This window comes from Colletotrichum gloeosporioides (assembly GCF_011800055.1).
Source record: "Colletotrichum gloeosporioides strain Lc1 chromosome Unknown consensus_24, whole genome shotgun sequence".
NCBI classification, from domain to species: domain Eukaryota; kingdom Fungi; phylum Ascomycota; class Sordariomycetes; order Glomerellales; family Glomerellaceae; genus Colletotrichum; species Colletotrichum gloeosporioides.
Genome location: NW_025544669.1, coordinates 233,167 through 258,676, shown reverse-complemented (window position 1 = coordinate 258,676; position 25,510 = coordinate 233,167). Strand labels below are relative to the sequence as shown.

At 53.2% G+C, this 25,510-nt stretch overlaps 8 protein-coding genes across 8 annotated transcripts; 4 read left to right on the top strand and 4 right to left on the bottom strand.

The window, feature by feature from the left end:
• Nucleotides 1–204: 204 nt before the first annotated feature.
• GCG54_00012653 (uncharacterized protein) lies at nt 205–396 on the bottom strand (the record flags this gene model as incomplete). Its single annotated transcript, XM_045412528.1, has 1 exon — nt 205–396. The coding sequence occupies one exon, from the start codon at nt 394–396 to the stop codon at nt 205–207; it is 192 nt and encodes a 63-aa protein (XP_045267233.1).
• An 809-nt stretch (nt 397–1,205) lies between these two features.
• On the bottom strand, nt 1,206–5,282 carry GCG54_00012652 (putative sulfatase PB10D8.02c; the record flags this gene model as incomplete). The annotated part of the gene is made up of 3 exons (XM_045412527.1): nt 1,206–2,878; nt 3,031–3,111; nt 3,731–5,282. The coding sequence occupies 3 exons, from the start codon at nt 5,280–5,282 to the stop codon at nt 1,206–1,208; spliced, it is 3,306 nt and encodes a 1,101-aa protein (XP_045267232.1).
• A 631-nt stretch (nt 5,283–5,913) lies between these two features.
• GCG54_00012651 (Quinate permease) lies at nt 5,914–7,869 on the top strand (the record flags this gene model as incomplete). The annotated part of the gene is made up of 7 exons (XM_045412526.1): nt 5,914–5,925; nt 5,986–6,247; nt 6,308–6,931; nt 6,986–7,021; nt 7,100–7,410; nt 7,467–7,698; nt 7,766–7,869. The coding sequence occupies 7 exons, from the start codon at nt 5,914–5,916 to the stop codon at nt 7,867–7,869; spliced, it is 1,581 nt and encodes a 526-aa protein (XP_045267231.1).
• Nucleotides 7,870–8,413: 544 nt separating this feature from the next.
• Nucleotides 8,414–9,440, bottom strand: GCG54_00012650 (uncharacterized protein; the record flags this gene model as incomplete). Its single annotated transcript, XM_045412525.1, has 2 exons — nt 8,414–8,448; nt 8,519–9,440. The coding sequence occupies 2 exons, from the start codon at nt 9,438–9,440 to the stop codon at nt 8,414–8,416; spliced, it is 957 nt and encodes a 318-aa protein (XP_045267230.1).
• Nucleotides 9,441–11,438: 1,998 nt separating this feature from the next.
• On the top strand, nt 11,439–12,959 carry GCG54_00012649 (Delta(24)-sterol reductase; the record flags this gene model as incomplete). Its single annotated transcript, XM_045412524.1, has 1 exon — nt 11,439–12,959. The coding sequence occupies one exon, from the start codon at nt 11,439–11,441 to the stop codon at nt 12,957–12,959; it is 1,521 nt and encodes a 506-aa protein (XP_045267229.1).
• A 1,113-nt stretch (nt 12,960–14,072) lies between these two features.
• Nucleotides 14,073–15,288, top strand: GCG54_00012648 (Cyanide hydratase; the record flags this gene model as incomplete). The annotated part of the gene is made up of 3 exons (XM_045412523.1): nt 14,073–14,120; nt 14,169–14,262; nt 14,315–15,288. The coding sequence occupies 3 exons, from the start codon at nt 14,073–14,075 to the stop codon at nt 15,286–15,288; spliced, it is 1,116 nt and encodes a 371-aa protein (XP_045267228.1).
• Nucleotides 15,289–15,701: 413 nt separating this feature from the next.
• On the top strand, nt 15,702–16,590 carry GCG54_00012647 (uncharacterized protein; the record flags this gene model as incomplete). Its single annotated transcript, XM_045412522.1, has 2 exons — nt 15,702–16,374; nt 16,421–16,590. The coding sequence occupies 2 exons, from the start codon at nt 15,702–15,704 to the stop codon at nt 16,588–16,590; spliced, it is 843 nt and encodes a 280-aa protein (XP_045267227.1).
• Nucleotides 16,591–16,732: 142 nt separating this feature from the next.
• Nucleotides 16,733–24,973, bottom strand: GCG54_00012646 (NFX1-type zinc finger-containing protein 1; the record flags this gene model as incomplete). Its single annotated transcript, XM_045412521.1, has 10 exons — nt 16,733–16,840; nt 16,950–17,082; nt 17,174–17,238; nt 17,415–17,451; nt 17,910–19,827; nt 19,876–20,769; nt 20,831–21,414; nt 21,580–21,916; nt 21,968–23,425; nt 23,482–24,973. 10 exons carry the CDS (start codon nt 24,971–24,973, stop codon nt 16,733–16,735), a joined length of 7,026 nt encoding a protein of 2,341 aa, XP_045267226.1.
• Nucleotides 24,974–25,510: the final 537 nt, after the last annotated feature.

Below are 25,510 nucleotides of genomic sequence, written 5' to 3'. Positions count from 1 at the left end.
ATCATGTTCCTAAGTCGACGTAGATTCAGAACCATTCTGGGCCTCTCACTCCCAAGTTGTTCTCGACCACAGTAGCTTCCATTGGTCTAGGGTATCAGGTTGCATGTCTCTAGGGCGAGTTAGTGAGAAGGTCCAGCTAGCCATCTTATCAAAGTTTTGAATGCTTACCGGTAGCTTTGTGACTCGATAATCAGCTGAAGTGATTTACTTCTTGCAGCAGCCGTCGAGCTCGCACTCAACGTTGTTGTTGGGCTTGCCGGGGCAGAAGTTGAGGCGAGCGCAAGCTCCGCAGTCAACGCCGCGGCGGCCGGGCTGGTGAAGCTCGGGAGGAACGTCGGTGTCGAGAGCGACAGCAGCGACGGAGGCGACGAAGAGGAGGACAGAGTAGAACTTCATTTTGAATGATTTAATAATAGACTTTGACCGGCAAGTCGTTTGTAAGTGTATTAGTTAAGATGTTGGAGAGAAGACTGAATGATTGCAACTTGATTTGAGATGATTGCGTGATTCTTCCCAGAGAATCAAGAGATATTTATCCTCTTCAGCTTGCTCACTTACAAGTCCTCCCACCGGCAGTATCACCATGATAGTTGCGCCTTCGAGTCAGTTGGCAGGGATGTTGAGACGGCATCTGACAGTTGAGTCGTCTAGGGTACCAACAGGGCGGGCACGCCGTGAGGCGCGCTGAAACGCAGAGTAGTCGCAGACAGGAGGGGCCTTACAAGGCGAAGTACGGAATAAATAAGTGTCCTGCGGGGGATGCGAAAGTTTATTTCGAGATCATGAACTGCGCTCTTGGGAATAGGCGACTGTTGATAAGCTGGAAAGGCCATTCTGCGCCCTAATACGCGCGCACGCGCGTGTCAAGTCTCTCTATTTGCGACAACGGGCCACGCCATCCAAACGGGCCGCAGCTTCCTGTTGAGCCATAACTGATAAGTTTTATTCTCGTGTAAATCCATGCACGTATTGCCTATCGGATTCATCCCTCGTATTTACGAATCAGAAAGCTTGATACAACTTTCCAGGCCAACCAGAGTTCTGGCCTCACGATTAAAACACGGCCTACTCCACTAATCTAATAGTTTCACGATGCTACCCAGGAGCTACCCGATTCCTCAGCCCACTTTCCGAACTGAAGAAAGCTTGAGTCTTCATATATCAATTAAACTTTGAGCTGACAGAGGCTTGTTTTAGACGAGGTCTCACGGCGTCCGTCTTGTCATGACGGGGGATAGTCCGGTTGTTGACATCGAAGACGACTGTTCCCCGTCATCCTCGTCGGTAAAGTCGGCTTGTCTCAACAAACTGTGTATGGCGAGCCTCTGTCTGGCTTTAGCGGCTGTGGAGAGCTGTTGCTCCAAGTTCCTTCTCCCTTCTTGGAACTCTGGCGAGGAAAGCCCACCGATCCCTGTTTCCTGCGGCGCATGTCCTTGCGTCAAACGCTCCATGTCGTTGATGATTGGTTTGACTAAAGCAGATGTTGGGAAGAACCGCTTCAGCGCAGCCAAGCATAGAGCTGCGCGACTCTGAGCAAATTCAGGCGATGGTAAATCCTGAGATCTTCCAGAGCGAGATATGAACAGCACAAGCCTTGTAGCATGATATGCACATATTGCGGTATCGAACTCCAGAAGCAGATGGCTGGGGCTGTGTTGATTCAAGTTGGTCAAAATTTGAATGATAGACGTAGAGTGCTTGAGGCAATCGCGGTATGCAGCCGTTATGTAGCCTTCATCAATGGCATCGAGGACCACCCGAGGCGCTGCTTCAGGGTAGCCAGACAGCAGGATTCGGTAAAGATCGCAGTGCGCTTGATGGAAGGAGACGTGCATGAAGAGTCGTCTTCTGAGCCATCGGTCATTGAAATGTGCCTCAATTTGAGACAGAGGGAACTCTATGCCATCGGGCATCTGAGATCCGATTTCAGCCAAGTCTCTCTCAAAGTCCCCAATTAGTTTTGCCAGGGGCATGAAAGGCTGGTCGCAGAGTGCAACGCCCCTCGTCAACTTCATGATGTCTCTCCGGATAATCTCAAGCCTGACATATAGCCTGTAGCAGCTGCCATCTCCTGGCTCAAACGTTGGACAGAACTCCTCCTCGGCTGATGGGAACTGTAAGTAAATTGTTTCAATCGGGCAAGCCTCAAACTCCGGGAGGCCAACCGAAAAGTATCTTTCAGTGATCTTGAGGGACCACATGATACGTCGCCGCACCTCTTGAGCAACAAGGTCTAGATCAGGCCGTTCATGATTTAATCGCATGGCGGCAGCAAACCTCGCTGCAGTGGCGGTGAGCATGAAAGCCCTTTGGAACCGTCCAGTCTCCATCTGATAATGAATGATGAGCAAAAGAGCCTGGAGACGTGCTATTGTGGGACACTCGAGGTGGTGCCATATCCACTGTTCAGCCGTTTGAACCCACGGAGTGGCTCTCTCTCGGGTTTGAAGGTCCGAAGCCGAGTGTAGCGTTGCCAGAGCGCATATGGCATACGCCAAGGCCGGGTCGATCTTGCCAGCCCGGCACCTCTCCATTGTCGTTTCCGGATGAAGAAACGCATGGGATGGAAGTGGGTAAACCTTCTCGAAGAAGGACTCTACGCAAGTGGGTATGTGCTGGGCGATCTCGGCACCGTGAAGAAAGTCCTCCCCCTCGGTGGACGTGCTCTGCGGAGATGGCGCCCGGACGCTGCGGGCAGGGCTGGGGTATGTACATTCTCGCCCGTGTCGTTTGCAATTTGTGCACGACGGAGATGTTCCGGAACAGCGAACCTTCTTGTCCCGACAGCTCCGGCATGCTCGGGTTCCTCGCAGTCGCCGGGGCTTAGTCGAAGTAAGCTGGTGTGCAGCCAACACTGTTATGTTGGCGTCCTCCTCTACTGTTGAAAAAGAGCAACTCAGCCCTAGGCGCGAGCAGTTCCCGCAACACTGCTCAGAGCCAGCATCGCATCGGACCTGAACCGAGTTAGGCCAAAGGACTCTGGATAGGGACGGGAGATGGGCCGAGGTCCATGCTGTCGGTATCGCTTACCTTTCGCCATCTGCATTGTGAGCATGTTTGACGTGCGGTGGCTGGTCCGGCCTGGAAGCACCCAACGAACGAGTCCATCATCTTGTTGTTGAAACAGTGGCATCCCGGTTCATCGTCTTAGCTCTCGTCTCATGTTGTTATGCCTGTCGCGACTCAACCAAGCTATCGGGCCCGCGCGGTGGTCATTGAAAGTTAGAGACGCAAGTCTGAAGAACGTCTGCTCAACGCAGCAGATGATTGATTCCAGCTGGTAAGGGTTCTTCTTGCGCCTTCCCACATGACGTCCCCGTCTCCCGGTGCCGAAGAATCCCTGAACAATGGCGGGGCCTTTCTTCTTCTCTGGGCATGCGGAGAATTCGCGCTTTGCCTACTCAAGTAAGGTCTACATGACGTGAGGAGTGGGTTGGGTAACGACATCCAAGACGGAGCTTCTTGAGCCAATAGCAGCATGTTTACGGGAGCTGTGCCCCGGTCAATTATCACCATGTCGAATTCAATTTCTGGGGAATTGCGTCGGTCTGCAATCCACCATCGTGTGTGTTTCTTCAGCAGCATTTCGGCGTCGGATTGAGCCTGACATCAACCATCAAAACAAGGACGAACATTCACCCAGCTAATAATCAAAATAAACATTTCATGATTCATTCAGACTGCCCATGGAAACATCAGATGCGACCTGCGAGGTTGTCTCATAACTTACTCGCGAGCTCAACCGACCCACTCGTCGCACCAGGCCTTGGATGAACGGGTTCATCCCCGATCTGCACCATCTTCAATTCCAGCAGTCCCGTCATGTGCTTCACGACTTCAGCATATGCAGGATCGTGATACACGTTGAACAGCTCCAAGGGGTCTTTCTCGCAGTCAAACAACTCCCACTCCTTGTCCTTTTCGCCGCCTGGCCTGGCGCCCGCCACGTCTAGGGCCTCGTTGTACCAGTAGATGAGCTTGTATCGTTGGTCTCGAACACCATAGTGCGCATATGCGTGATGGATGATGTCGTTGTGCATCCAGTACCGGTGGTATGCAATCTGCTGCCAGTCTGCGGGCGTCCTGCCGCTGAGCAGCTCCCGGAATGAGACGCCCTGCATGTAACTTGGCACTGGCAGATTCGCGAAGTCGAGGAAAGTCGGCGCAAAGTCGACATTGCAGATGATGTCGTCACACACCGCGCCCTTGGCAATTGCTGCGGGATAGCGGATGAGGAACGGCATCTGGAACGACTCCTCGTACATAAACCGCTTGTCAAACCACCCGTGCTCACCCAAGAAGAACCCTTGATCCGACGTATAGATCACAATGGTGTTATCAGCCAGCCCGTTGTCTTCAAGGTAGTTCAGCATTCGGCCGACATTGTCGTCCACAGACTGGATAACGCGAAGGTAGCGTTGCATGTATCGCTGGAACTTGAAGTGCGCAAGGTCGTCGCCGTTCTTGAATGTGAACACCGTCCCATCTTCCTTGTCAATCAGCCTCTTGGCATCGGTCGGGATCTTGCGCTGCGCAGAGCCCGACTCCTGCACCACGCGCTCGCCGACCCTGTTTCCGCCGTCCGGCTGCACGAGCCCCAGGTCTTGGTACGTCAGATCCTCTGCGACGCGCATCTTGGCGATCTTCGCCGCCTTGGCGCGGTTCTTGTAGTCGTCGTCGTAGGTCTCGGGGACGCGGATCGGATCGGTGTAGAGGTTCTTGTGCTTGTCGTCGCACTCCCACGAGCGGTGGGGGGCTTTGTGGTGGCACATGACGAAGAAGGGCTTGTCGGTGTCTTTGGTCTTGTTGATGAAGTCGAGGCACTTGTCTGTGATGATATCTGTGACGTAGCCCTCCTCGATCTTTTCGCCGGACGGCTCGATGAACTCTGGGTCCCAGTAGTCACCTTGCCCAGGGAGGACGGACCAGTAGTCGAAGCCAGTGGGTTCGTTTTGCTTGCCCTCGCCCAAGTGCCATTTTCCCACCATCGCCGTGTTGTAACCGCCTGTTCGTAGGTGCTTTGCAACATTGGGTAAATTCTTGTTTATGCTGTCGTTCAGGGTCATCACGCCGTTGACGTGGTTGTGAGTACCAGTCAGGATAGCTGCTCGTGACGGTGTGCAGATGGAATTGGTCACGTAGCAGTGGTTGAACTTCATCCCCTCGCTTGCCAGACGGTCAATGTTGGGCGTGTGGTTGATGCCAGCTCCATAGGCACTAATGGCCTTGGAAGCATGGTCATCAGCCATGATGAAGATGATGTTGGGCCTCTGAGTCGTCATCTTGAAATACAGTTAACGGAAATGAGGTCGAAACAGAGAGTTACCAGACAGAAAGAGTCCGAGAAAAACACGTAAATCTCTCAACGAACGCGTCGAACTCATATACGACAGCTTGGGCAGATAGTGCTTCGATAAGAGCTCAAGATAGCTCCATGCTGCAGCGATGCCCCTCCACAGCTGCGCATCACGGTTCCATCAGTGCCCCTCGTTGCGGTAACTAACGTGGACCAACAAAGTCCTCAAAACAGAAGTCCGCGCGATATCCGGCATGAACATCACCGGAACAGACATTTGAGAGGTCAATGGCTGCGAAGGGGCGGCTCCCCTAGCTTTCGCCGGAGATGTCCCCCGCAGCTGGCCGAGAGTCTCGGTAGTCGGTCCGGTCGCCCAAACTGGAATGTGGAGCAACTCCGAACCTTGCACCAGCCCATATTGGGTCTTCCGACCGACATCCGGCAGACAAGCCTGGGCAACAATGGGGCAAGTTGGTTGGTGAGCATGGCAGGCCCTGGTTTTGGCGTCAAGGGTCCCATTGCGTGCTTGAAGGACTTCAACAATCGCCCGAATGTTGCGGTTCTCGTGAATCCTGTGGTGTCCAGCCATTGGGCGTCTCGGTATGGCGTGCTGGACTATGCTGAGCAGAGTAGTCAGGATATCTGACTTGGATCAATATTTCAAGCATGAAATCCCTTAATATGAACAGCAGCCGGTGCGTCGGCATACTTGGGTGAAGATCCATCATCAAGGCTTGTATTCTATCTGTTTCGATATGTCGAAGGCACTGGGAACGTTCCGAGCCGTCTACCTCGTAGCACTTTGCTGCGTGGGCTCCTTCCTCTTCGCATACGACACCGGTATCATCGGCGGGATCCTCACCTTCGAAGGCTTCCAAACCGACTTTCGATACGGCCCATCACAGAAAGCCAATGTCGGCTCTAACTCCACGAGCTTGTTGCAGGCAGGTGGTGAGTTACTCTCAGCAAGAGCGTCGCGTAACACAATGTTCTAACAGCCGTTCCTGCCAGCCTTCTTCTCCTGCTTCTTCATCTGGCCCTTCACCGCAAAGTACGGCCGAAGATGGTCCATCATCCTCGCCTCGACAATCTTCTGCGTCGGCGCCGTGGTCCAAACGATCAACACCCACTCCCTGGCGGCTTTCTACGTAGCTCGAGTCATCAGCGGCGTCGGCGTCGGCATGGCCACCGTTGTCATCCCCATGTACTCGGCCGAGATGGCACCCAAGAACATTCGAGGCATGCTCGGTAGCATGTTCCAGTTCTTCTTCACAATGGGCGTTATGACGAGTTATTGGATCGACTACGGGGTGAGCAAGCATCTCAAACCCTCGACCAAACAATGGCAAATCCCCGTTGGACTCCAACTTGTTCCTGGTGCGATTTTGGGCCTGGGCATGTTGCTCTGCAAAGAGAGCGCGAGATGGCTGGCCAAGACTGGCAGGAGGGAAGAAGCCCTGCAATCCCTTGTGTGGGTTCGTGGTGGCGAGAATACGCCTGAGGTTCAGCAAGAGTTCGCTGAGATCATCGCTACGATCGAGGAGGAGGAAAGCCAGAAGGAGGGTCTGACATGGAGGGAATTGGCTCAGCCCACCAACCGTTACCGTATTCTCCTGATTACTTCTCTTCAGATTGGTATGTAAACCGCTGGTTCGCGCTGTGCTTGGACTTCGAAGCTAACCCTAACAGGTGTCCAACTCACCGGCAATACCTCCTTGGCCTACTGTGAGCAAGCCTCGTTCCTTCTGTTCATAGCTAGAACCTCTCGATCCATCCTTGCTTTGATACTAACTGATTATACAGATGCACCCCAGGTCTTTGCCGCTGTCGGCGCCGGCCAAGACAACCTCCTGATTACTGGCTTCTTCGGCGTCGTCAAAGTAGTTTCATGTCTCTTCTACCTGCTCTTCCTCGTCGAGCGTATGGGTCGGCGAGGCTCACTCCTGGCCGGTGCTTTCCTCATGGGAGCATACATGCTCATCATCGCGTGTCTCACAGCGACCAACCCACCAAAGTCCGTGGATCAGGGTCTAACTTCTACTGCCATCGCATCTATGACGATGATCTACCTGGAAGCCATGTCTTACAACATTTCTTGGGGCCCAGCGCCTTGGGTAAGTCTCAACACTCTCAACCCCGAGAAGACGAAGCACTAACCGACCAACTTCAGGTTTACATGGGCGAGATCTTCCCATCCCGCATCCGAGAAGCAGGCATCGCCATCGGAACATCCACGCAATGGCTGTTCAACTTCGTCTTCTCGCAAGCCACGCCACATGCCGTCCAGAACCTCGGTTGGAAGACCTTCCTCATGTTCTGCATTTTCAACTGGGCTCTGGTCGTCTTTGTCTGGTTCTTTATTAAAGAGACCAAGGGCAAGTCTCTCGAGGAGATGGAAGCCTGTGAGTTCATCTATGCGGCTGAATAAACCGCCCTTTTCGAGTTCCGAACACTAACCCGTACTTCTAGTGTTTTCTGGAAAGCCTGCTGGAAATGATACTGAAACTGCTCTCCACAAGCAGACCCAGGATCCAGGGGTTCGTCTTCGCAAACAGGATCCCGAGAAAGAATGATTGGTATACCGTAAATAGCTGCAGAGAATTCCCTTTGCTCTTGACATTCCCGACATCACTTGAGAGTTCACTGCGCCATGCTGACACACCTGATACGGTTGACGTACCTCATGCGGTTCTGGTGATGCTCATAGCAAAGATGATGTGGACAGAGATAACAGAGAACAGTGAATGTCAGAAAGCGCCTTGCTATATTCAATTTATGGATCTATTAATTTACTGAAGCGCATTATTTATTCGCTATTCCAAAGCATTATGATCCAACGCTGCCTTCGTCTTGCCTATCACCATTGGATCTGTTTAGGCTCCGGAAAAACGTCTTCTGGGTTTTCCATTTTCTCATACTCCTCCATCGTCAATGATTTTCTCAAGGAGTGCCTCTGCGAGAATTGTTGCAAGGAGCCAGGCCAGGAGCTTTCCACCGGTCGATTTACGACTGATACTCCACGAAACAGCCCTTTCTTTCGTACTTGTTCCACGCAGTCAACGTTCCGTCCCTGTGAGATCAACTTTGCCCTCGCAGCATGAAAGAGCCCTGTGCCATTTAAGCGAGCTGCCCGTTTGTGATCAAGTTGAGGGCTGAAAGTGCTCAGCAGTTGGTATCGTGATCTACCGCTGGCCTCCCTCCATCTGCTGGATGCTTCTTTACCCCGCTCGGATTCTAGCATGAGGGCCATTCTGGCCTTCCCCTTTAGCTCTTCACGGTGCCGAAGCTTGTTACAGACGTGGAGGTACCACCAGTACAAGTATGGTGCCGTAACCTCGTGATCCAAAGGTGGCTGGCGGCGTGTCAGTTTGTAATAACAGTCAAGATCATCACGTTGATCCTTCAGCTCTTGTCGGAGTTCCTCCATGGGGTCTTTTGGCTGTGAATCGGTGTCGTTATCACTGCCGTCGTATCCGCCGCCACCTTCGTCGCTGTCAGTCTGTCCCGAGTTTGCGTACTCGACATGCTCAACCATTCCAACATCTTCGTCCTTGGCGAACTCAACATGCTCCACATGAGCCGCATCTGATGAGTCCTCTCCTGAAGTCATGAACGCTTGCACAACGTTGCCCTGACTGCTTTGACTGTTCGTATGCTTTGCTTCTTGAACGTCCAGCGTTTCTGCATCAGCGATCTGATGGATTTGGATGCTCGTGAAATTCTCTGTGGTCTCAAGGACCCTGAGCGTAGATGCGTCAGATCGTTGGTCGTGACGATCTAATTCGTCTACCGGGCTGAAGGTCTCTGACAGATCGTCCAGATCCAGCAGAGTCCCAAATTCCTGTGTAGGGGCGTCTGTCATCTCCAAGTCCCCGTCGGCATCGGTATAGTCCTCATTGTTCGGTGGATCTACAGGAATGTCGGCAGGATCCGCCACACGTGCATCGAAGTCGTCGCTCGAGTCTGAAGATTCTGACTGCAGTTCCCAGTCGTAGTCGCATACGTCAAGGGCCAGCATACAGGTGAAGTAAACAAGTTCTTCCGCGGGGGCGTTGTCAATGAGGCGATGCAATTGGCGCAGTGCATCAAGCGCAGTCTGAAAAGATAGGAGGGAACTGGCCAGTTGCCTGTTACTCTGAGACATGTTGGAAGCAAAAGAGGGCGTTGGATGTTGTTCGACAACGACGTTGTGGTAGTATCGGCAGGAGAAGGCGGGCGGCGAAAGTCGATATTGAAATACAGCTTAGACAAATTTGCGATCGCGGGTGAAGTGACTCACGCCACAGATCCTCGAGCTTGGATTGATAAGGAGATTGATGAAGAGAAGACAGATGACAAACGAGGACGACGATGCAGGACGTCAAGGGACGTTTGACGACCACGGCCACGACGTCGGGATGTCGAGAAGTGGCCATCGATGTCAATCAGGTGACAAAGGGAACCAGAAGGAATTAGGAAAGATCAAAACGGAAGAACAAGGCGATTCTCAGAAGAGGATTGAAGTGACAGGAAAGGGCCAAAGGGTTCTGACGGGCATGGGCAAGTATCAGGCGGGACGTCGGTCAGGCCTTCCTCATCTCGGATGGCATCCTGGTGGCTTCTTTCCCATAAGCAGCTCAGAATGAAGATGGAAACACCAACGTTGGATTCCAACGACGCTTCCCACGAGAACGTTGGAAATTTTTCAAGCAGGTGCCGCCGGTGAGCGGTCCCGCCGATTTTGACGGGATGATGACGTCCAATATGTGGAAGACGCTGCAAGCCACCTCGTGAACCCGGAGAGCCCAGCCAAAGGTGGCTTCATTTGGTGATAAGCAAGCCAGACGACGTTTCCCGTTAGAAACATTGGCAGTTGCCGAGAGTTTGACTTATCAGATCCGACTTTACGCAGCCAATCGCCCGCTATCTCATGCATCCGGATTTGTAGGCCCCCATCGGCCCGCCATCAACGAACACTGCAATCTTCCTTCCGGTGGGGAGCATGTTGCTTTTGGATTGGACTTCTTTCCCTTCGTAATAAAAAATTTTATTTCCCTGCTGCTAAATCGGGATGCGAATGTCGAGAGTTGTCGTCGCATGTCATGTCTCCCATGCCATTGTGCGAGCTGGTATCATACCCAGCTGCATCACGATGGCTTGTGTGCATCTGGCACCGGGTAATCGAATCAAGTTGATGGCTCACTTTTCTTTCCGAAAGACTTCGTGATAAAAGCGTCTGATAAAAAGCTTCACTACGATTGTTTGATGCGGCTGCCCATGCAGTTATCAAGTTTGCTTGCAACCAGTGGAGTCTTGCGACCACCAAGCCCTTCTCCAGCAAAGGTAGTTCCACAAACATAAACTGGATAGTAGTCTAGATTCAACTCACAGATTTGCAACAAACCTTTGATGGGCAATTTCACTCAGATAATTTTATATAGAAGGGTGTGAAGTGAGCAAAATACACACACACCCAAACTCAAGAGAGTTCATCCCAACTCCTCATGCCAGAACATTCCACTGCAGTTGACAGACAACCCTGATTTCCGTATTTTTGCATGAAAGATCTCCCAAAAATCAGTCTGCTTTAAAAAAATCACCCTATCATCTCAGACAACCTTTGATCGACTATTTTCAGAGCCTTTGTGTCCCAAGAAGTCAGACATATCACAAAGCAGCCCACGGAAGAGCAATGTTGCATTTTGAGTTCCTATTGCGTGTAGGACAAGTGCTTTGTGCTTGAGGACACCCAATTCCAATCCCCCAAAGCCTTCTATGTCATTCTTTCTGCCATTGCCCGATGTGCTGTCGGTCAGTTCCATAGGGTTAGCCTTGAGTTCACTGCTCTCATTCGCTTCGAGCTCAACGGAGTCACCCTGCTGATGAGACTCTCGAGCAAGACACAACGACTCAGCTGTTCAGGACATTCCGCTGCCTTCCGGGCAGCTCCTTCGCTTCACCAGCCTGTTACTCTTACCGCTTAGTCGTCTTCTCAATGGGATCTGTCTACCTGAATAATTTTATCTTCGCTTCTTGCGATCCTGCCCTCGAAATTATTTTCAACCCACAACCGCCCTTGGTCAAAATCTCGACTGGCTTCACAAAAATCATTTAATCATCGCTCGACCATCAGAAGACGATCTACGCATCACCAATCGCAAACATGGACGCGAAGAAGTTCAAGCAGCATAAGATTGCTACCGAGAGCCTGATTGCCCAGATCAAGAGCTTCATCACCGCTGGCACCAAGTTCAGAATCTACCATGGCGACACCAACAGCACTCGCCCCAGCACCCGCAAGGCTTCCGAGGTTCTTAACATTAGTGACTTGAACAACGTCATCAAGATCGATGAAGCCAAGAAGATCGCCGTCGTTGAGCCCAATGTCTCGATGGACGCCCTCGTCACCGCCACTCTCAAGCACGGTCTCATTCCCAAGGTTGTCCCCGAGTTCCCTGGTATTACCGTCGGAGGCAGTTTCTCTGGCACCGCTGCCGAGAGTTCTTCGTTCAATCACGGCTACTTCGACCAGTCCGTTATCTCTGTTGAGATCATCCTTCCCGACGGTCGTCTCATCAAGGCCTCCCGCGAGGAGAACCCCGACCTCTTCAACGGAGCCATTGGAGCTTGCGGTACCCTTGGCGTCTGCACCCTGTTCGAGATTCAGCTCATTAAGGCTCATCGCTACGTCGAGCTTCGCTACATCCCCGTCCACTCCATCTCGGACGCCACCGAGAAGCTGAAGCTCTACACTGACAATGTCTCGTTCGTCAACTTCGTCGAGGCCATTCTCTTTGGCCCTACCAGCGGTGTCATCATCCTAGGCACCTTCACTGATGATGCCAAGAAGGGTGTCCCTATTGTCCGCTTCAGCCGCGCTCAGGACCCTTGGTTCTACCTCCACGCCCACGAGTCCATTGCCCACGCTCGTCACACCGACTGTGACACTTGCACCTACTCAAAGGCTCGCGACCCCTGCGCCAAGGGTACCGTCGTCGAGCTCGTCCCTGTCAAGGACTACCTCTTCCGCTACGACAGAGGCGCCTTCTGGATGGGAACGTACGGCCAGAAGCCGGCGTTGTTCAACCGCTTCTCGCGCTTCTTCATGAACCCCCTCATGCACACTCGCAACTTGTATCGCACTATGCATCACAGTGGTCGCTCCCAGGCCTTCATCGTCCAGGACTTGGCTATTCCCCAGGAGAACATTGAGAAGTTCCTCAAGTGGGCCGACGACTCCCTCCACGTCTACCCCATGTGGCTCTGCCCCATCAAGGCCAAGACTGATGCCACCCTTCACCTCGCCAACGGTCTCAACACTGAGCAGACCGTCATCAACGTCGGTCTCTGGGGTCTCAAGACTGCCTCCTGGCCTCTGTACGAGAGCCCCATCGGTGCCGCTGCCTTCAAGCGCTTCGTCGAGGACAACCGCAACATCGAGAAAAAGGTCCGCCAGCTCGGTGGCCTCAAGTGGCTTTACGCTCATCACTACTACACCGAGGAGGAGTTTTGGGCCATCTACGGCAAGGAGAAGTACGACGAGCTCCGCAAGAAGTACGGTGCCGAGGGTCTTCCCAGCCTCTGGGACAAGACCAACAATGCCGGCGGCGACTACGTCGAGAAGGCTCCCTTCTGGAAGGCCGTCATGCTCACCATCATTGGTCGTGACCACTTGCTCAACTAGCTCAGGCACGTATGCCTTCGAATCGATTCATAGAGGCCGTCTTTGATTTGGTTTGATTGACAACGGAGGAACGAGTTTTGGTGCGCACTGGAGAAAACGGGAATACAGGACCATTTGTACCAGGACATCAAGGTCTCAAAGCTTGGAGGTAGCAGGATTCAGATACACAGAAGCAATACACGCGAAGGGGCGTTCATCATATCTTCTTTTCCCCGTGACTGCCGGCCATCTCCATATTATTTGCCATCGGGATCGAGCGTTCCCGAACATCGGACGATGTAGGTGTCTGCGCTGCCCCCGCCGGGATTTGAAAACAGGACGTAACACCAGACCCCGGCGCCCCACCACCGGTGATGGTCCCGGAGGGGCGCAGATTTGATCTGCGCCGCCGGGAAGACGGGAGCTAAATTAATTCATCCACCGATCTGGTCTGATCGATCCGGAGAAACGCGGCAGTCGGCGGTGGCTTTACGTCACACCAGTCGTGCCACGACAGGTCGCGGCTTTTGCTTTGCTGGCCGCGTGACTCCGGGGGAAATTCGTTGATTTTCGGAATCACACTTTAGAGCGTTTGCTCCTTAGGGAGCAGTCCAAGCTTCATTCCCCAGATTGCCTGTTGACGGTAAAGTAATTGCTGCGTAAAATTTGATGTGCCTCCAGTCACAGCAACGGCGTTCTGCACTTGGTTCCCGGAAAAGATGGATATCGATCACGCCACAGCCAGACGGCGTAGAACGGGGCTCGGGCTTGAGATAACTTGCTCAACTTGATCTCAGAATCTGCTGGAGCATTGATACCGAGCATTTTGATGAGGCGTTCAACGGCGTTTGTACACATTTCGATGCCCATGCTGACAACACAGGCCATGTTGAACCATAGCGTGACACAGATGGTTTGCCCATGCTGCTCAAAGCCCGGTGACAGACACGAAGTCTTTAGTTTTCCAACAGACTCTGTACATGGAAACTTAGAAACCATATAAGGACGTTGGATTCTTCTGGAAGTCCGAGTCTTCTTTCTGGAGCATCACACTCAAACACATCAATCCAGACTCACAGTCTCACTCAAACAACCATCCTACACCTCGAACTCGTTCGATCAACAACCTTCAACATGCCTATCACCAAGTACAAGGCCGCCGCTGTCACCTCCGAGCCCGGTGTAATATTTTTCCTTCCCCCAGCTTCTACCCGATGCTAACTTGAACAGTGGTTCGACCTCGAGGGTGGTGTCCAGAAGACCATCAACTTCATCAACGAGGCAGGCCAGGCCGGCTGCAAGCTGGTTGCCTTCCCCGAAGTTTGTCAGTCATCTCCCATTCTTCATCAAGCAGCCAACACGCTAACCTCTTCTAGGGATTCCCGGCTACCCCTACTGGATGTGGAAGGTCACCTACATGCAATCCCTTCCCATGCTGAAGAAGTACCGCGAGAACTCCCTCCGCGTCGACTCCGAGGAGATGCGCCGCATCCGCCGCGCCGCCCGTGACAACCAGATCTACGTCTCCATGGGCTTCTCCGAGCTCGACCACGCCACTCTCTACCTCTCGCAGGTCCTTATCTCCCCCGACGGCACCGTCATCAACCACCGCCGCAAGATTAAGCCCACCCACGTCGAAAAGCTCGTCTACGGCGACGGCTCCGGCGACACCTTCCTCTCGGTCTCCGAGACCGGCATCGGCCGCGTCGGCCAGCTCAACTGCTGGGAGAACATGAACCCTTTCCTCAAGTCCCTCAACGTCTCCATGGGTGAGCAGGTTCACGTCGCCGGATGGCCCGTCTACCCCGGCAAGGAGCGCCAGGTCGCCCCCGACCCGGCCACCAACTACGCCGACCCTGCCTCCGACCTCGTTACCCCCGCCTACGCCATTGAGACCGGCACTTGGGTCCTCGCTCCATTCCAGCGTCTCTCCGTCGAGGGTCTGAAGAAGAACACCCCCGAGGGCGTCGAGCCCGAGACCGATCCCTCAGTCTACAACGGCCATGCCCGCATCTACAAGCCCGATGGCAGCTTGGTCGCCAAGCCCGACAAGGACTTTGACGGCCTGATGTTCGTCGACATCGACCTCAACGAGAAGCACCTCACCAAGGTCCTCGCTGACTTTGCCGGCCACTACATGCGCCCCGACCTCATCCGTCTTCTGGTCGACACCCGCCGCAAGGAGCTCGTGACTGAGGCCGATCCCGAGGGTGGCATCGCTTCCTACAGCACCTACCACCGTCTCGGTCTCGACCGTCCCCTGGACTCCAAGCCCGAGCTGCACGAGCAGGACAGCGTGAACAAGCGCGTCAGCAAGGAGCCTTCCGTCAAGCCTGCCAAGAAGCTCTAGAGGCTTAGATAATGCCTCATTGTATTATTACCATCTCATCATAGACTTAGTCGCATCTTGTACATAGAAAATCTCATCTCGGGCTTTGGCCTTCCATGCATGAATGCTGCCCATAATTCGTGTATCATGTAGCTCAAGCTGTCTTTCATCCCTTGATACGACGAACTGATTTCTTGCGAATGAATCAGTGATACTCGCTCGCAGGTCCGACTGCTGAGTACTGTACAACCGACAGTCGCCCGTGTCCCTCGGCCGAAGTTGTGGTTCGGGCGGGGTTTGAATGAGGGGTCTCGCGGACACTTTGGGCAGCAAACTCTCCGGGATTCAGCTCCGCTACATAAATGGCCTGACTTTGAACTAGCCACAATTTTCCCTCATCAATCCAATGAGAATGCACCCATCTGATTAGCAAAATGATCACTTATTTGATTCAACCATGGCTGTTCATGGCCTTCTCCCTCGTCTATCTCCCCGTAACGGTCGCAAAGCTGGTCGCCTCTGGTGACGTCAAAGCGTTCTTATCCTGGTCCGCCTTCAAAGAAGCATGGTTTGGCAACTTCTGGGTCGTTATGGGCCCTAAGGCGAAAGCTGGCGCAGAACCGATGGTATTCCCCCTTCTCGAGGGTCGCGTTCGGGGAGGCAATATTTCGGCTCAGATGTCTGGCAAGCCGCTTGAAGGAATTGTTCTTGAAATTGGTGCTGGTAGTGGCATGTGGATGGACGCGCATGTCAAAGTCCTCGGTGCTGCAAAAGCCCAAAGTCTTCGTGGGCCGACAAAGATCTATGGTGTTGAACCGAACCCCTTATCTGCTGCTTCGCTGAAACGTCGAGCACAGGAGGCAGGACTGGAAAAGACGTACGAGGTTGTTCCCGTCGGCATCGAGGACCTGCAGAATGAGACGGCATGGGGAGGCAAGATCGAGCCTGGGAGCGTGAACTGCATCATGACCGTTCAGTGTCTATGCACTATTCCAGAGCCCGAGAAGAACATTCGGTTGCTTTACGGCTATCTCAAGAAGGGAGGGAGGTGGTACGTGTATGAGCACGTGAAGGCCGAACGTGGCTTGTTGATCCCGCTTTATCAGAGTGAGAGTTGTAACTTGTGTAGCTGATCCGCTGCTAACGGTAACAGGATTCACGAATATCTTCTGGGAACAAGCAATGGGCTCGTGTCACCTCTGTCGGCGAACGGGACAGACTCTACAACAAGTTGGACCGTGGGCTGAGGTCGATCTGGCGGCACCGGCGGGCGAGTCACCAAACGAGGTCATTCCTCATATTGTAGGAACTTTGACAAAATGAGCTTGGGCGAATGATTGTTCCAATTGTCCAGATGACTTTATGTGCAGTAACTAGGTCTGCTTCCAATGCATGCTACTACTCATTGAATCTTGCTTCATCCGTGAGCCGAGGGCAATAACTCGTCCCAAAAACTTCCGATTACTCAAGGCGAGCAAGGAGCGTCGTTCTGGCTGAAGACCAGTTTGTTGTCGTTGCAGCCCTTCGCCATGGCCTGTTGAACCTTGACATTGTTGTTTCGGATACAGCAGAACTGTGAGGCTTCATCTTAGCCCTCTTCTCGGATAGATCATCTCTTGCCAGCTGGAATGCTTGCAACCTATTTTGGCCGGGAGAGAATGACGGAATACGTTTGTACTTACACCCTCCGAAACCAAAACTGCTCCACCAGCTGCCTTGCAAAAGTTGTTGTTGGCCACAATTTTGCTGCCGGCATCGGTGCGAGTCTGGCAAAAGTAGGTTCCAAAGTCAGTAGCCTTTCCCGTTATGGCTTGCCTGTTGGAGAAAGAGCTTCAGTATTTGGTTTCTGGAGATTAGGGGGGCGGAAGGCAGATTGCATGGCGAAGATGGCGACTGACAGACTTACGGCAGCGCGGATACCGCGCCTGAGAAGGCAAGAATGGTCGCGACAAAGGTGATAGGGATCTGCATCTTCAAATAATTGCGTAAGAAATAGAATTGAAATATTTATACTTGAAGTAATGAACGAATGTCAAATGATGAGGGATTGTACTGGCCAGTATTCAGCGATCGACGCGAGTGGCAACGATTGACGAAAGAAGATGAACGGATGAACCCCAACCAGCACGAACAACGTGGCTGCTAACCCCAGATTTTAATCGAATCTCCGGGTTGACGGCACGGCTATATATGAATTAGGCAACTGCCTATTTGAGAGGATGGGACTGCGCGAGTCAACGCCGCTTGCGGTGAGGCTGTATCGAAGCAAGGCCTTGTTACCGGCACGAAACCAAGCACTCGGCCGAAGCCGAAATGATGTGAGAGATCAAGGTGACATACAAAACTCTAACCGGCGTTTGGACGAGTTAAGCTCATAGATGCGGACCCAAATTGTCGGTATTTTGATGCGCAGGCGGCCTTTTCTCGATGAAGCCGTGGTTCTGGTGCCACAGTTTCGCGGCCCGCTTCTAGATGCCGACCAAAATTGCTCAGAGGGTTAAAGGTCATGCGGTTGCTATATTAAGAAATCTAAAACACAATATAGATAATCGCTTCTCATGTAGAATTTAAGTTCAATGTTTATCTATACTCAAGCTCCAGCAATTTGCTCGTCAGAGATGAAGTGAGACCCTCCAGCGCACCGGAACCCCTGAGCCTGCTTGATCCAGGCATATCCAGCGGGGCATTTTCCCAGTTTCGCCGCTTTCTTGCGCTGCTCCTCTTCCTTCTTCCGCCGCTCTTCTTCCTCAAGAATCTGTTTCAGGATCGCGTCTCTGGCGGCACCAGAGGCTGCCTTCTGGGCCTTGAGCATCGAGCGATACTTGCCCTCCTTCTGCTCCTGGGCCTTCTTGTCGCGTTCAAGTTGTTCCCAGACTTCATCACTGACCCCGGCATCTCGTTGTACGCCTCCCAAACCGGTGCTATCACTCGCTGTTGCAGTATTCTCTGCTTCGGTGTCTTTATCCTTAGTGCGATCCGGGAGTTTATGTAGCTGCTGCTGCGTCGCAGTGCCACTTGCGGTTGAGGCTGGAGGAGCTTGTGGAGGCGGCATGGCAGGAGCTATAGGCGGACTACTTTGTTGTCCGCACTTGGTCCTTTTCGCTTGTCTGTTGCGGCTTTCTCGCTCCTTGAACATTTTGCCCATCTCGTCCAGCACTATGGTCTCCGTGATGGTGACGCAGGTGCCCTGAAGAGCCTTTAGTGCGTAGCTGAAAACGGACTTGGCCAAACTCTCCACATCCCGAGCATTGGCCCAGCTGGCCTGGGTGGAAAGTCGTCCAAAATTCTCAATTATTTCCTTCTTGAAAGTCAAGGTCGGCTGCTCCAGACAAGCCAGGAGTACGCTGTTCATCGGCTTCCTGCTCTCGGTCCTCTGCTTCTGCTTCTGTAGGAGCTTGACAAGGAGATCGAAGCAGTTTTCTGGCGTGAGAGGATGGAAGTCGATGGATTCCGGGAATCTGCTAGACATTCCCGGGTTGATGGACAGCAGCTCATTGATCTCATCGTCGTAGCCGGCTAAGATGATAACCATGCGCCCCTTGTACTTCTCTTTAGTCACGCAATCGACTATCTCATCAACGGCTTCCTTGGCAAAGTTATTGTGGCCTCTTTGATTGAGGCGATATGCCTCATCCACAAAGAGAACCTTTCCAAGGGCCTTGTCGAGAAGCTTCTGCACCTTAGGACCGGTGTGTCCAACAAATGAGCCAATAAGATCCGTCGCTGAGCAGTCCAACACCTCGGCACTCGCCAAGAAACCCATATCGTAGAATACTTTGCCCATCTTCCTCGCTGTCGAAGTCTTGCCCGTGCCAGGTGGTCCACGGAAGACGAAGTTGAAGGGCATGCTCTCCTTTGGGTCCATCCCAAGCGCCTTCATGGACCTAACGTCCTCCTGGTACCCTTCGAGCTTCGCCACGATCATCTCGCAGCCTATAGTGCCCTCGAAGAGCTTGGCCACATTGGTGTGCTTGCGCTCAGCACGATCAAAGTTCTCGTCAAAGTCCAGAGCTTCGAGGGTAGAGACCTGGCCTGTCTCGTTTGCTGAAAGCCGGGTTTGGTGGCGCGTCTTCGCATCGTTCAGGAGAATGTCCACCTCACCAGCGTTGCCAAAGTTGGGTCGATTTCGCGCACGCTCAAGCATCTCCATAGCCACCCTCTTTGCCTGATCCGTGGCCTTGAAGCCCTGCTGTTTGATCTTCATGTCGAGAATCTTGCGCAGCTCATCACTGGTGAAGTCCTCGAACGTGAAGGCGGAATCAATCGGGAACCGTCGGCTAAGGCCAGGATTGACGTTTTGGAACATCTTTTCCATTTGATCCTTGTAGCCAAGAAGTAGGACACACCGATCTTCTCCCGGGACGCTCTGGACTTCGGCGACAATCGTATCGACAACAGCTGTCTTGAACGGGCATGGGGTGCTGCCGTTGGTGCTGAACAGGCCGTAAGCCTCGTCGATGACCAGGACTTTGCCCACTGTGGATGCAAGTATGCCCTTCGTTTGCACTTCTGAGCCTCCTATGACCGCCCCAACAAAGTCTGAAGGATTCTTCACAATCACTGCCAACGTTAGCGTCATGAGTAACGCAATACCGTCTCGGCACTTACCTTCACCATTCGACAGCATCCCAATGTCAACGAGAATCTCTCCGTAAAGCTTGGCAATCGTCGTCTTCCCCGTTCCTGGGGATCCGAGGAATACCTTGTTCAAGGAGTACTCGAGGATAGGCTCCTCGGCGAGTTCCCGGCGATAGTTGGTTTGCAGACTGTCAACGAGCGCCTTGACCGACTGCTTGACAGATTTCAGTCCAATGAGACCTTGCAGCTTCGCCCAGGCTTTGCTTGTCGTAAGGGCGTTGGAGGGCTCGGGTCCGACCAGATCTTCCATGGTGAAGAGGAGATCATCTGAGCGAGCTCCCTTCCGCCGCTCTTTGCGGAGTCTGTTCGCCTGGCGGCTCATTATCTTGGCGAGTAAATTCTCGACTGCTCTGGCGTTGCCGAAGCCCTCCTTTCCGCGGCCCAGGCCAAGTCTGCGGGTGGCCACTCGGAGATAAAGATCGTCCTGCCACTTCATCCGGCCTCCGTACTTCTTGTTGATCTGTAGGGTCAGAATCTGCAGAAGCTCGGCATCTTCGTAGTCCTCAAACTTCATTTCCAGCGGGAAGCGGCTTGGAAATCCGGGGTTGTGCGCGAAGAATGACTCCATTTGCTTATTGTACCCGGCCAAGACAAAGACGACCTTCCCGGTGAGATTCTCAACTTCAGCGAGCAGATAATCGAGCACGGCCTTGCCGCCGGGGCTATTGCCGGACGAGAGCTGGTATGCTTCGTCGATGAAGACCACTCCGCCACCGGTGTTGAGGACATCCTCGAGCAACTTCTCACAGCCTGTGACTCCCATGTTGGCGAGCTTCGACCCTGACGTCTCCTTGAAACAGGAGCCAGCAATAACGCCAACCGATGTCAAGAACTGGCCGTATATGCGGGCGACAGTCGTCTTGCCTGTCAATAATTAATGGTTGGCCCGATAAGAGACTTGTCAGAAGATTGTGCAGATTCTTACCAGTGCCAGGGTTTCCGAGTAGGGTGCAGCCAAACCGCTCCTTTGACAAGGAGATCTGCTGACGAACAGAGACATCAACCTTGGACTTGATAGAAAGGAACTCTTGCTTGACGCTCTCAAGCCCGATCATGCCCATGAGCGTGTCCAAGGGGTCACTTCTAGCACCAAACTGCGATTTCATGTGCTCCCATTCTTCCTGGGCACTCCCCGGCGCAACGGCTGCTTGTTGTGGCGGTGATCCGCCATTGACCGCGGCATCCGGAGCTTTTGGCGCGGCCTTTTGTGCCGCCTTCATGGCCTCCGCACGAGAACGAGTGTCCCTTAGATCCTTGAGATCAGCTTGAGCCTGCTTCAACTTCCTCTTCTGGTCGTCGTCCTCCTGCGCGTATTGAAGCTTTCGCCTCTCATGATCGAGCTCGTCCTGGATCACTTGGAGCTCTTTGGCATATCGCTGCTGGGCTAGGAGTCGCTCCTTCTCCATTTCCAGGTTTCGCCGGATCCTCCTGCGGTTGTCCTCGTCTTCCTTGACGCAGGCTGGACACGCGTCCTCCTTGGAGCTGCAGCTGATGGTGTAATCATGGCCCCTGTCGCAAGTCTTCTTGATCCGTTCATGACAGGTGACTTTCGCGTGGTCCTTGATGCGGTGGCAATGTAACTGGCACCTGTGCTTGCCGCAAGACAGTAATGCATTGCTTAAGTAGACATGGTCAGCTCGTCACAGGATTATTCCATGGGTGCTGTTAACTTACCAACTCTCGTCACAGCCACCATCGGCACATTTCGCGTCGAATTCACTCGGGTCCTTGAGTAAAGCCGTCTTCTCGGGGTGCTGTTGACAGCGCACGGGTACGCCATCGTACAAGTACCCCTTCTCCTTGAGAATCTCGAAGAACGGCAACCAGACAGGCTTGCCCTGGGCGGATGCCATGAATGTCTCCATGTTGCCGATCATGATCAGGCATTCTCTGGCACGGGAGCATAGAACGTTCAGTCGTTCGGGTGCCTTCATGAAACCTATGTCGCCATTATTGTTGCTTCGGGTCATGGATGCTATCACAATATCGCTCTCCTCTCCTTGATAATTGTCTGGAAAAGTCAGCACATTTTCTCCATGCTAGGGTAAAGATAAATGCTTACCAATCGTTGACAGCTTGATCTGGCCTGGCCCATCTTTAACCTTCGCCGCAGCAGCAGTCATCAGCCCAGCGCGGATGAGCTCGAAGGAGTCCAGATCGTTCAGCACAGGGTCAACCTCTTTACTCAACATCTCTCTGAGAAGTGAGACTTGTCCGATGTACGGGGTAAGGACGACGATGTTGCTGGTCTTGTACCCTTGTTGTCCCAGGTACTTAACAAGTTTGAGAACCATGTGAGCTTCGAAACGATTTCTCTTGCTTGCAGAGACCTCGCCACCGTGTCGATCGTTGATACCGCTTGCGAGGTCCTCTGGGTGGCTATGGTTGACGAAGCAAACCCTTCCCTGCAAGCCTTTTGCTTCCGGCCGCAAGAGAGTCTTATCATCGTCCTTCAATAGCGGGTATGTCATCTGTCGAACGAGATCCGAGATATCGGGGTGCATTCGGTGTTGCTTCTGGAGCGTCGTGTGTTCATGCTCCTGAAGAATCAATCTCTCGAAAAGAGACCGGTTGAGGTCGAACCCCTCCCCCTTCTCTACGCTCAGTGCGTAATTGTTGATCTTTGGACGCAACTGCTTGTGGTCACCGATCAAGATTACCTGGCTCGTCGATGAGTGCAGGGCGGTCAGCACATGGGCCTCGAGAATCTCGCCAGCTTCTTCGACGAGAACGACATCCGGCCGAGCGGCTTTGATGAGCGGCTTGTACATCGCTGCCGCTGTAGTGGTGCATCCGACAAGTCGCTTCCCCTGAACGAAGTTGCACTTGGATTCGTTGTAGAGGGTGTCCACCTCTCGCTGGGCATCGTCGAACTGACGCACCAGATGCTGGATCGTTTCGATTTGCTCCCCGCGCAGGCTCTCAATCCAGGTATCCATGTGCTTCCGTCTTTGGTCCTCCGGAATCTGCCAAATACGTCTGCTCTCGGGTGAGATGAGGGGCGTGAGTTCACCGGGATTCAGCCCCCGCGCCCACCGGTCGAGCAAGTAGTCGGGTGACATGGCCTTCTGAGGCTGGCGAGAATTCCCCGCAAGCTGGAAGCCATCGTCCTGCTCAGGCAACGTGAAAGCATCGTAAAAGTCCTCGGCGTCCTCTTCAAACTCGAGGTAGTTTAGAATCTCCAGAAGACTTATCTTGCCTCGCACAAGACTTCCAGAGGCCTTGTCAATCTCGGCCCTCGCATTCGATATGTTCTCTTTGGCATGACTTATCTTATCCCAGGGCAGTCTACCCCAACCAGCGCGGTTCCGTACTTGCCTCTCGAGGAGAAGCTTCTCAGTTGCCTCCGTGAACTTGGACCCTAGACGAACCATGGTGTCAGGCGAGATGCCAATATTCATCAAGTCTTCGAGGAATTGATCCAGGGCGTGGTTGGTGTAACTCAAAACCAGAATGCGCTTGCTGGGATCCTTCAGCAGGATTTTCGCTGCGAGCGCTCCCACAAACGACTTGCCAGTACCTAGGTTGGTCATCAGTTAATGTCACAGTGTAGGGTGCTTGGTTGTGACAACTTACCGGGAGGTCCTTGAACCAGAGCCAACGGACTCTGAAGCGCGCTCAGCACAGATCGGATTTGGGACTTGTCAAGTTGAAACTGCTGACTGCCCATGCTGAACGTCGAAGAGGCTCCCTCAAGGATTTGCTTGAATTGACTGATGTAATTTTCGATATGAACAGATTGGTCCAACGTGGTGGGCGAGGCGTCAGGATCGTTGTTTTTGAGACAAAGAAGCTCTCTTTCGAGAGGCATCTCGGCGATCTCTTGGAGTCGCTCCAGCACCGGTTGGTACGCGAAGATCGGGGTGTCGACCAAGACGAAGCGGAGATCGGCAGGAGACTGTAAAGCAAGCAGAGCTCTAGCAAGAGCATCACTGTCGGTGAATTGCAGCGTGATCACAGGAGGCTCTTCAGCCAATCGCTCGTTGTCCCGGATCAATGAAGCGAATGCAATGATCTTGCTGTTGCTGCACAAGGCTCCGAAAGACTGGTGGCGTAGAAAGCCTTTATGGTCCCTCAAGAACCTCGTCCGCTGAGGACCATCCAGCTTGGACAGAACCTCCAGACCCACCTGGCAGCTGAGAAGAACAGCACAAAAGCGGCCTCGCTTCTCGTCGCCGGTGTCAATGCCAACGGGAGTCAAGCCTGCGAGGATCTGCGGCATTCCTCTTCTGCCTTTCTTCTTTCCGATGGCAACGGTCAAGTCCTCGCGTAGCTCGCCAAGCATGTCTTCGCGCAAGAGACGGAACTGATTGTCGAGGTGCGCTCGAGGCCGGTCGGAAGCGTCGATTGCCGTGACTTCAGCCGCCCGTCGGTAGAAGGGAGGGGCACTCGAGTGAAACTCATCGCTCGTGGGGAAGATTGAGACATCTCGGAAATCAGCAAAGTCATTGTCATGTCGGCCCCCGGCTCCATCGGCATCTCGATCAGTGGCTGGCGAAGATCGGAGCGCTAGGACCTTTTTCGTCCTATACATGAGCTCCCGGGTTCTTTGGTCTTGGGCCTGCTGTAACGGCTTCTGATCAACGACGGACGAGATATCATTGATGAGGTCGTCATGCTCCTTTCCAGGAACGCTCGCAAGCTCCAGGCAAAGCCAAGCAAACACGAAAAGATCGTTCTCGTCAAGCCGAGACTCCTGATACAGATTCATCAGGCTGTTCCACAGCGTGGGCGGTTGGACAATGAGGAGAAGGATTTGATGCAAAAGCTCGCCGTTGTACACCATCCTCACGCCGGGATCGCTCAGATATTCGATGAAAGGCAGTACGTGGGACCGAAGAGAGGACACAGATAAATCGAGTCGAAGACTGTAGCGAAGGGCATCCTTAGCAGCGGTGCTGGCGGTGACGGCCTCCAAACAATGGACCGGTGAGGGGTTCGAGCGGACGGCCTCGAGGAAAAGGCGTGCATTAGCAGCCGTCGTAATGGATCGCCCACCCTTGGTGACATCTCTGAAGACTTTCAGAAGACGGGCAGCGCGTTGAGGATCTCCTTGTATGGAACCCATCGTGTGTGAGAAGCCAGCGATGGTTGAAGGGGTGTGGATGGGATCCAGACACGATCAAGGCAGTGAAACGCGAAGTTGCAAGACACTATGAAGGCGTCGCGAAGAAATTGCTTTTCAGTACTGCAGCCAGAGGAAAGTTTGGCTGTAGAAGAATGGGAGAAGTAATGTTGGAAACAGACGACGGGTAAGCGTGCCAGGAGCAGCGAATACTTATCACATGCTGATAACTCCTCCAAGGCAGACAAGGTTAGGCTTTTGACGTCCAACAGCTTTGTTGGGGCAATTGAATTGAGAAAGTAGAAAAAGCAGCAGCGAAATGCTGTCCAAAGCCAATCCGAACCGCCGTTGGTCTTCGATTGGGCCGTGGTTTGGGTCGTGGTCGGCCTCCAGCATGGGAGGCTGTGAGTGGCTCATCGACGTGAGGCAAACCGCAGGGCGAGCATGACTGCTTTTAAAAGCGTTCATGTTGACGCGCCCTTTCCAGCATGATTTCGAAGCCGTTGCAGCAGCTCTTTACACCTTCCGTTCGAAAATTCA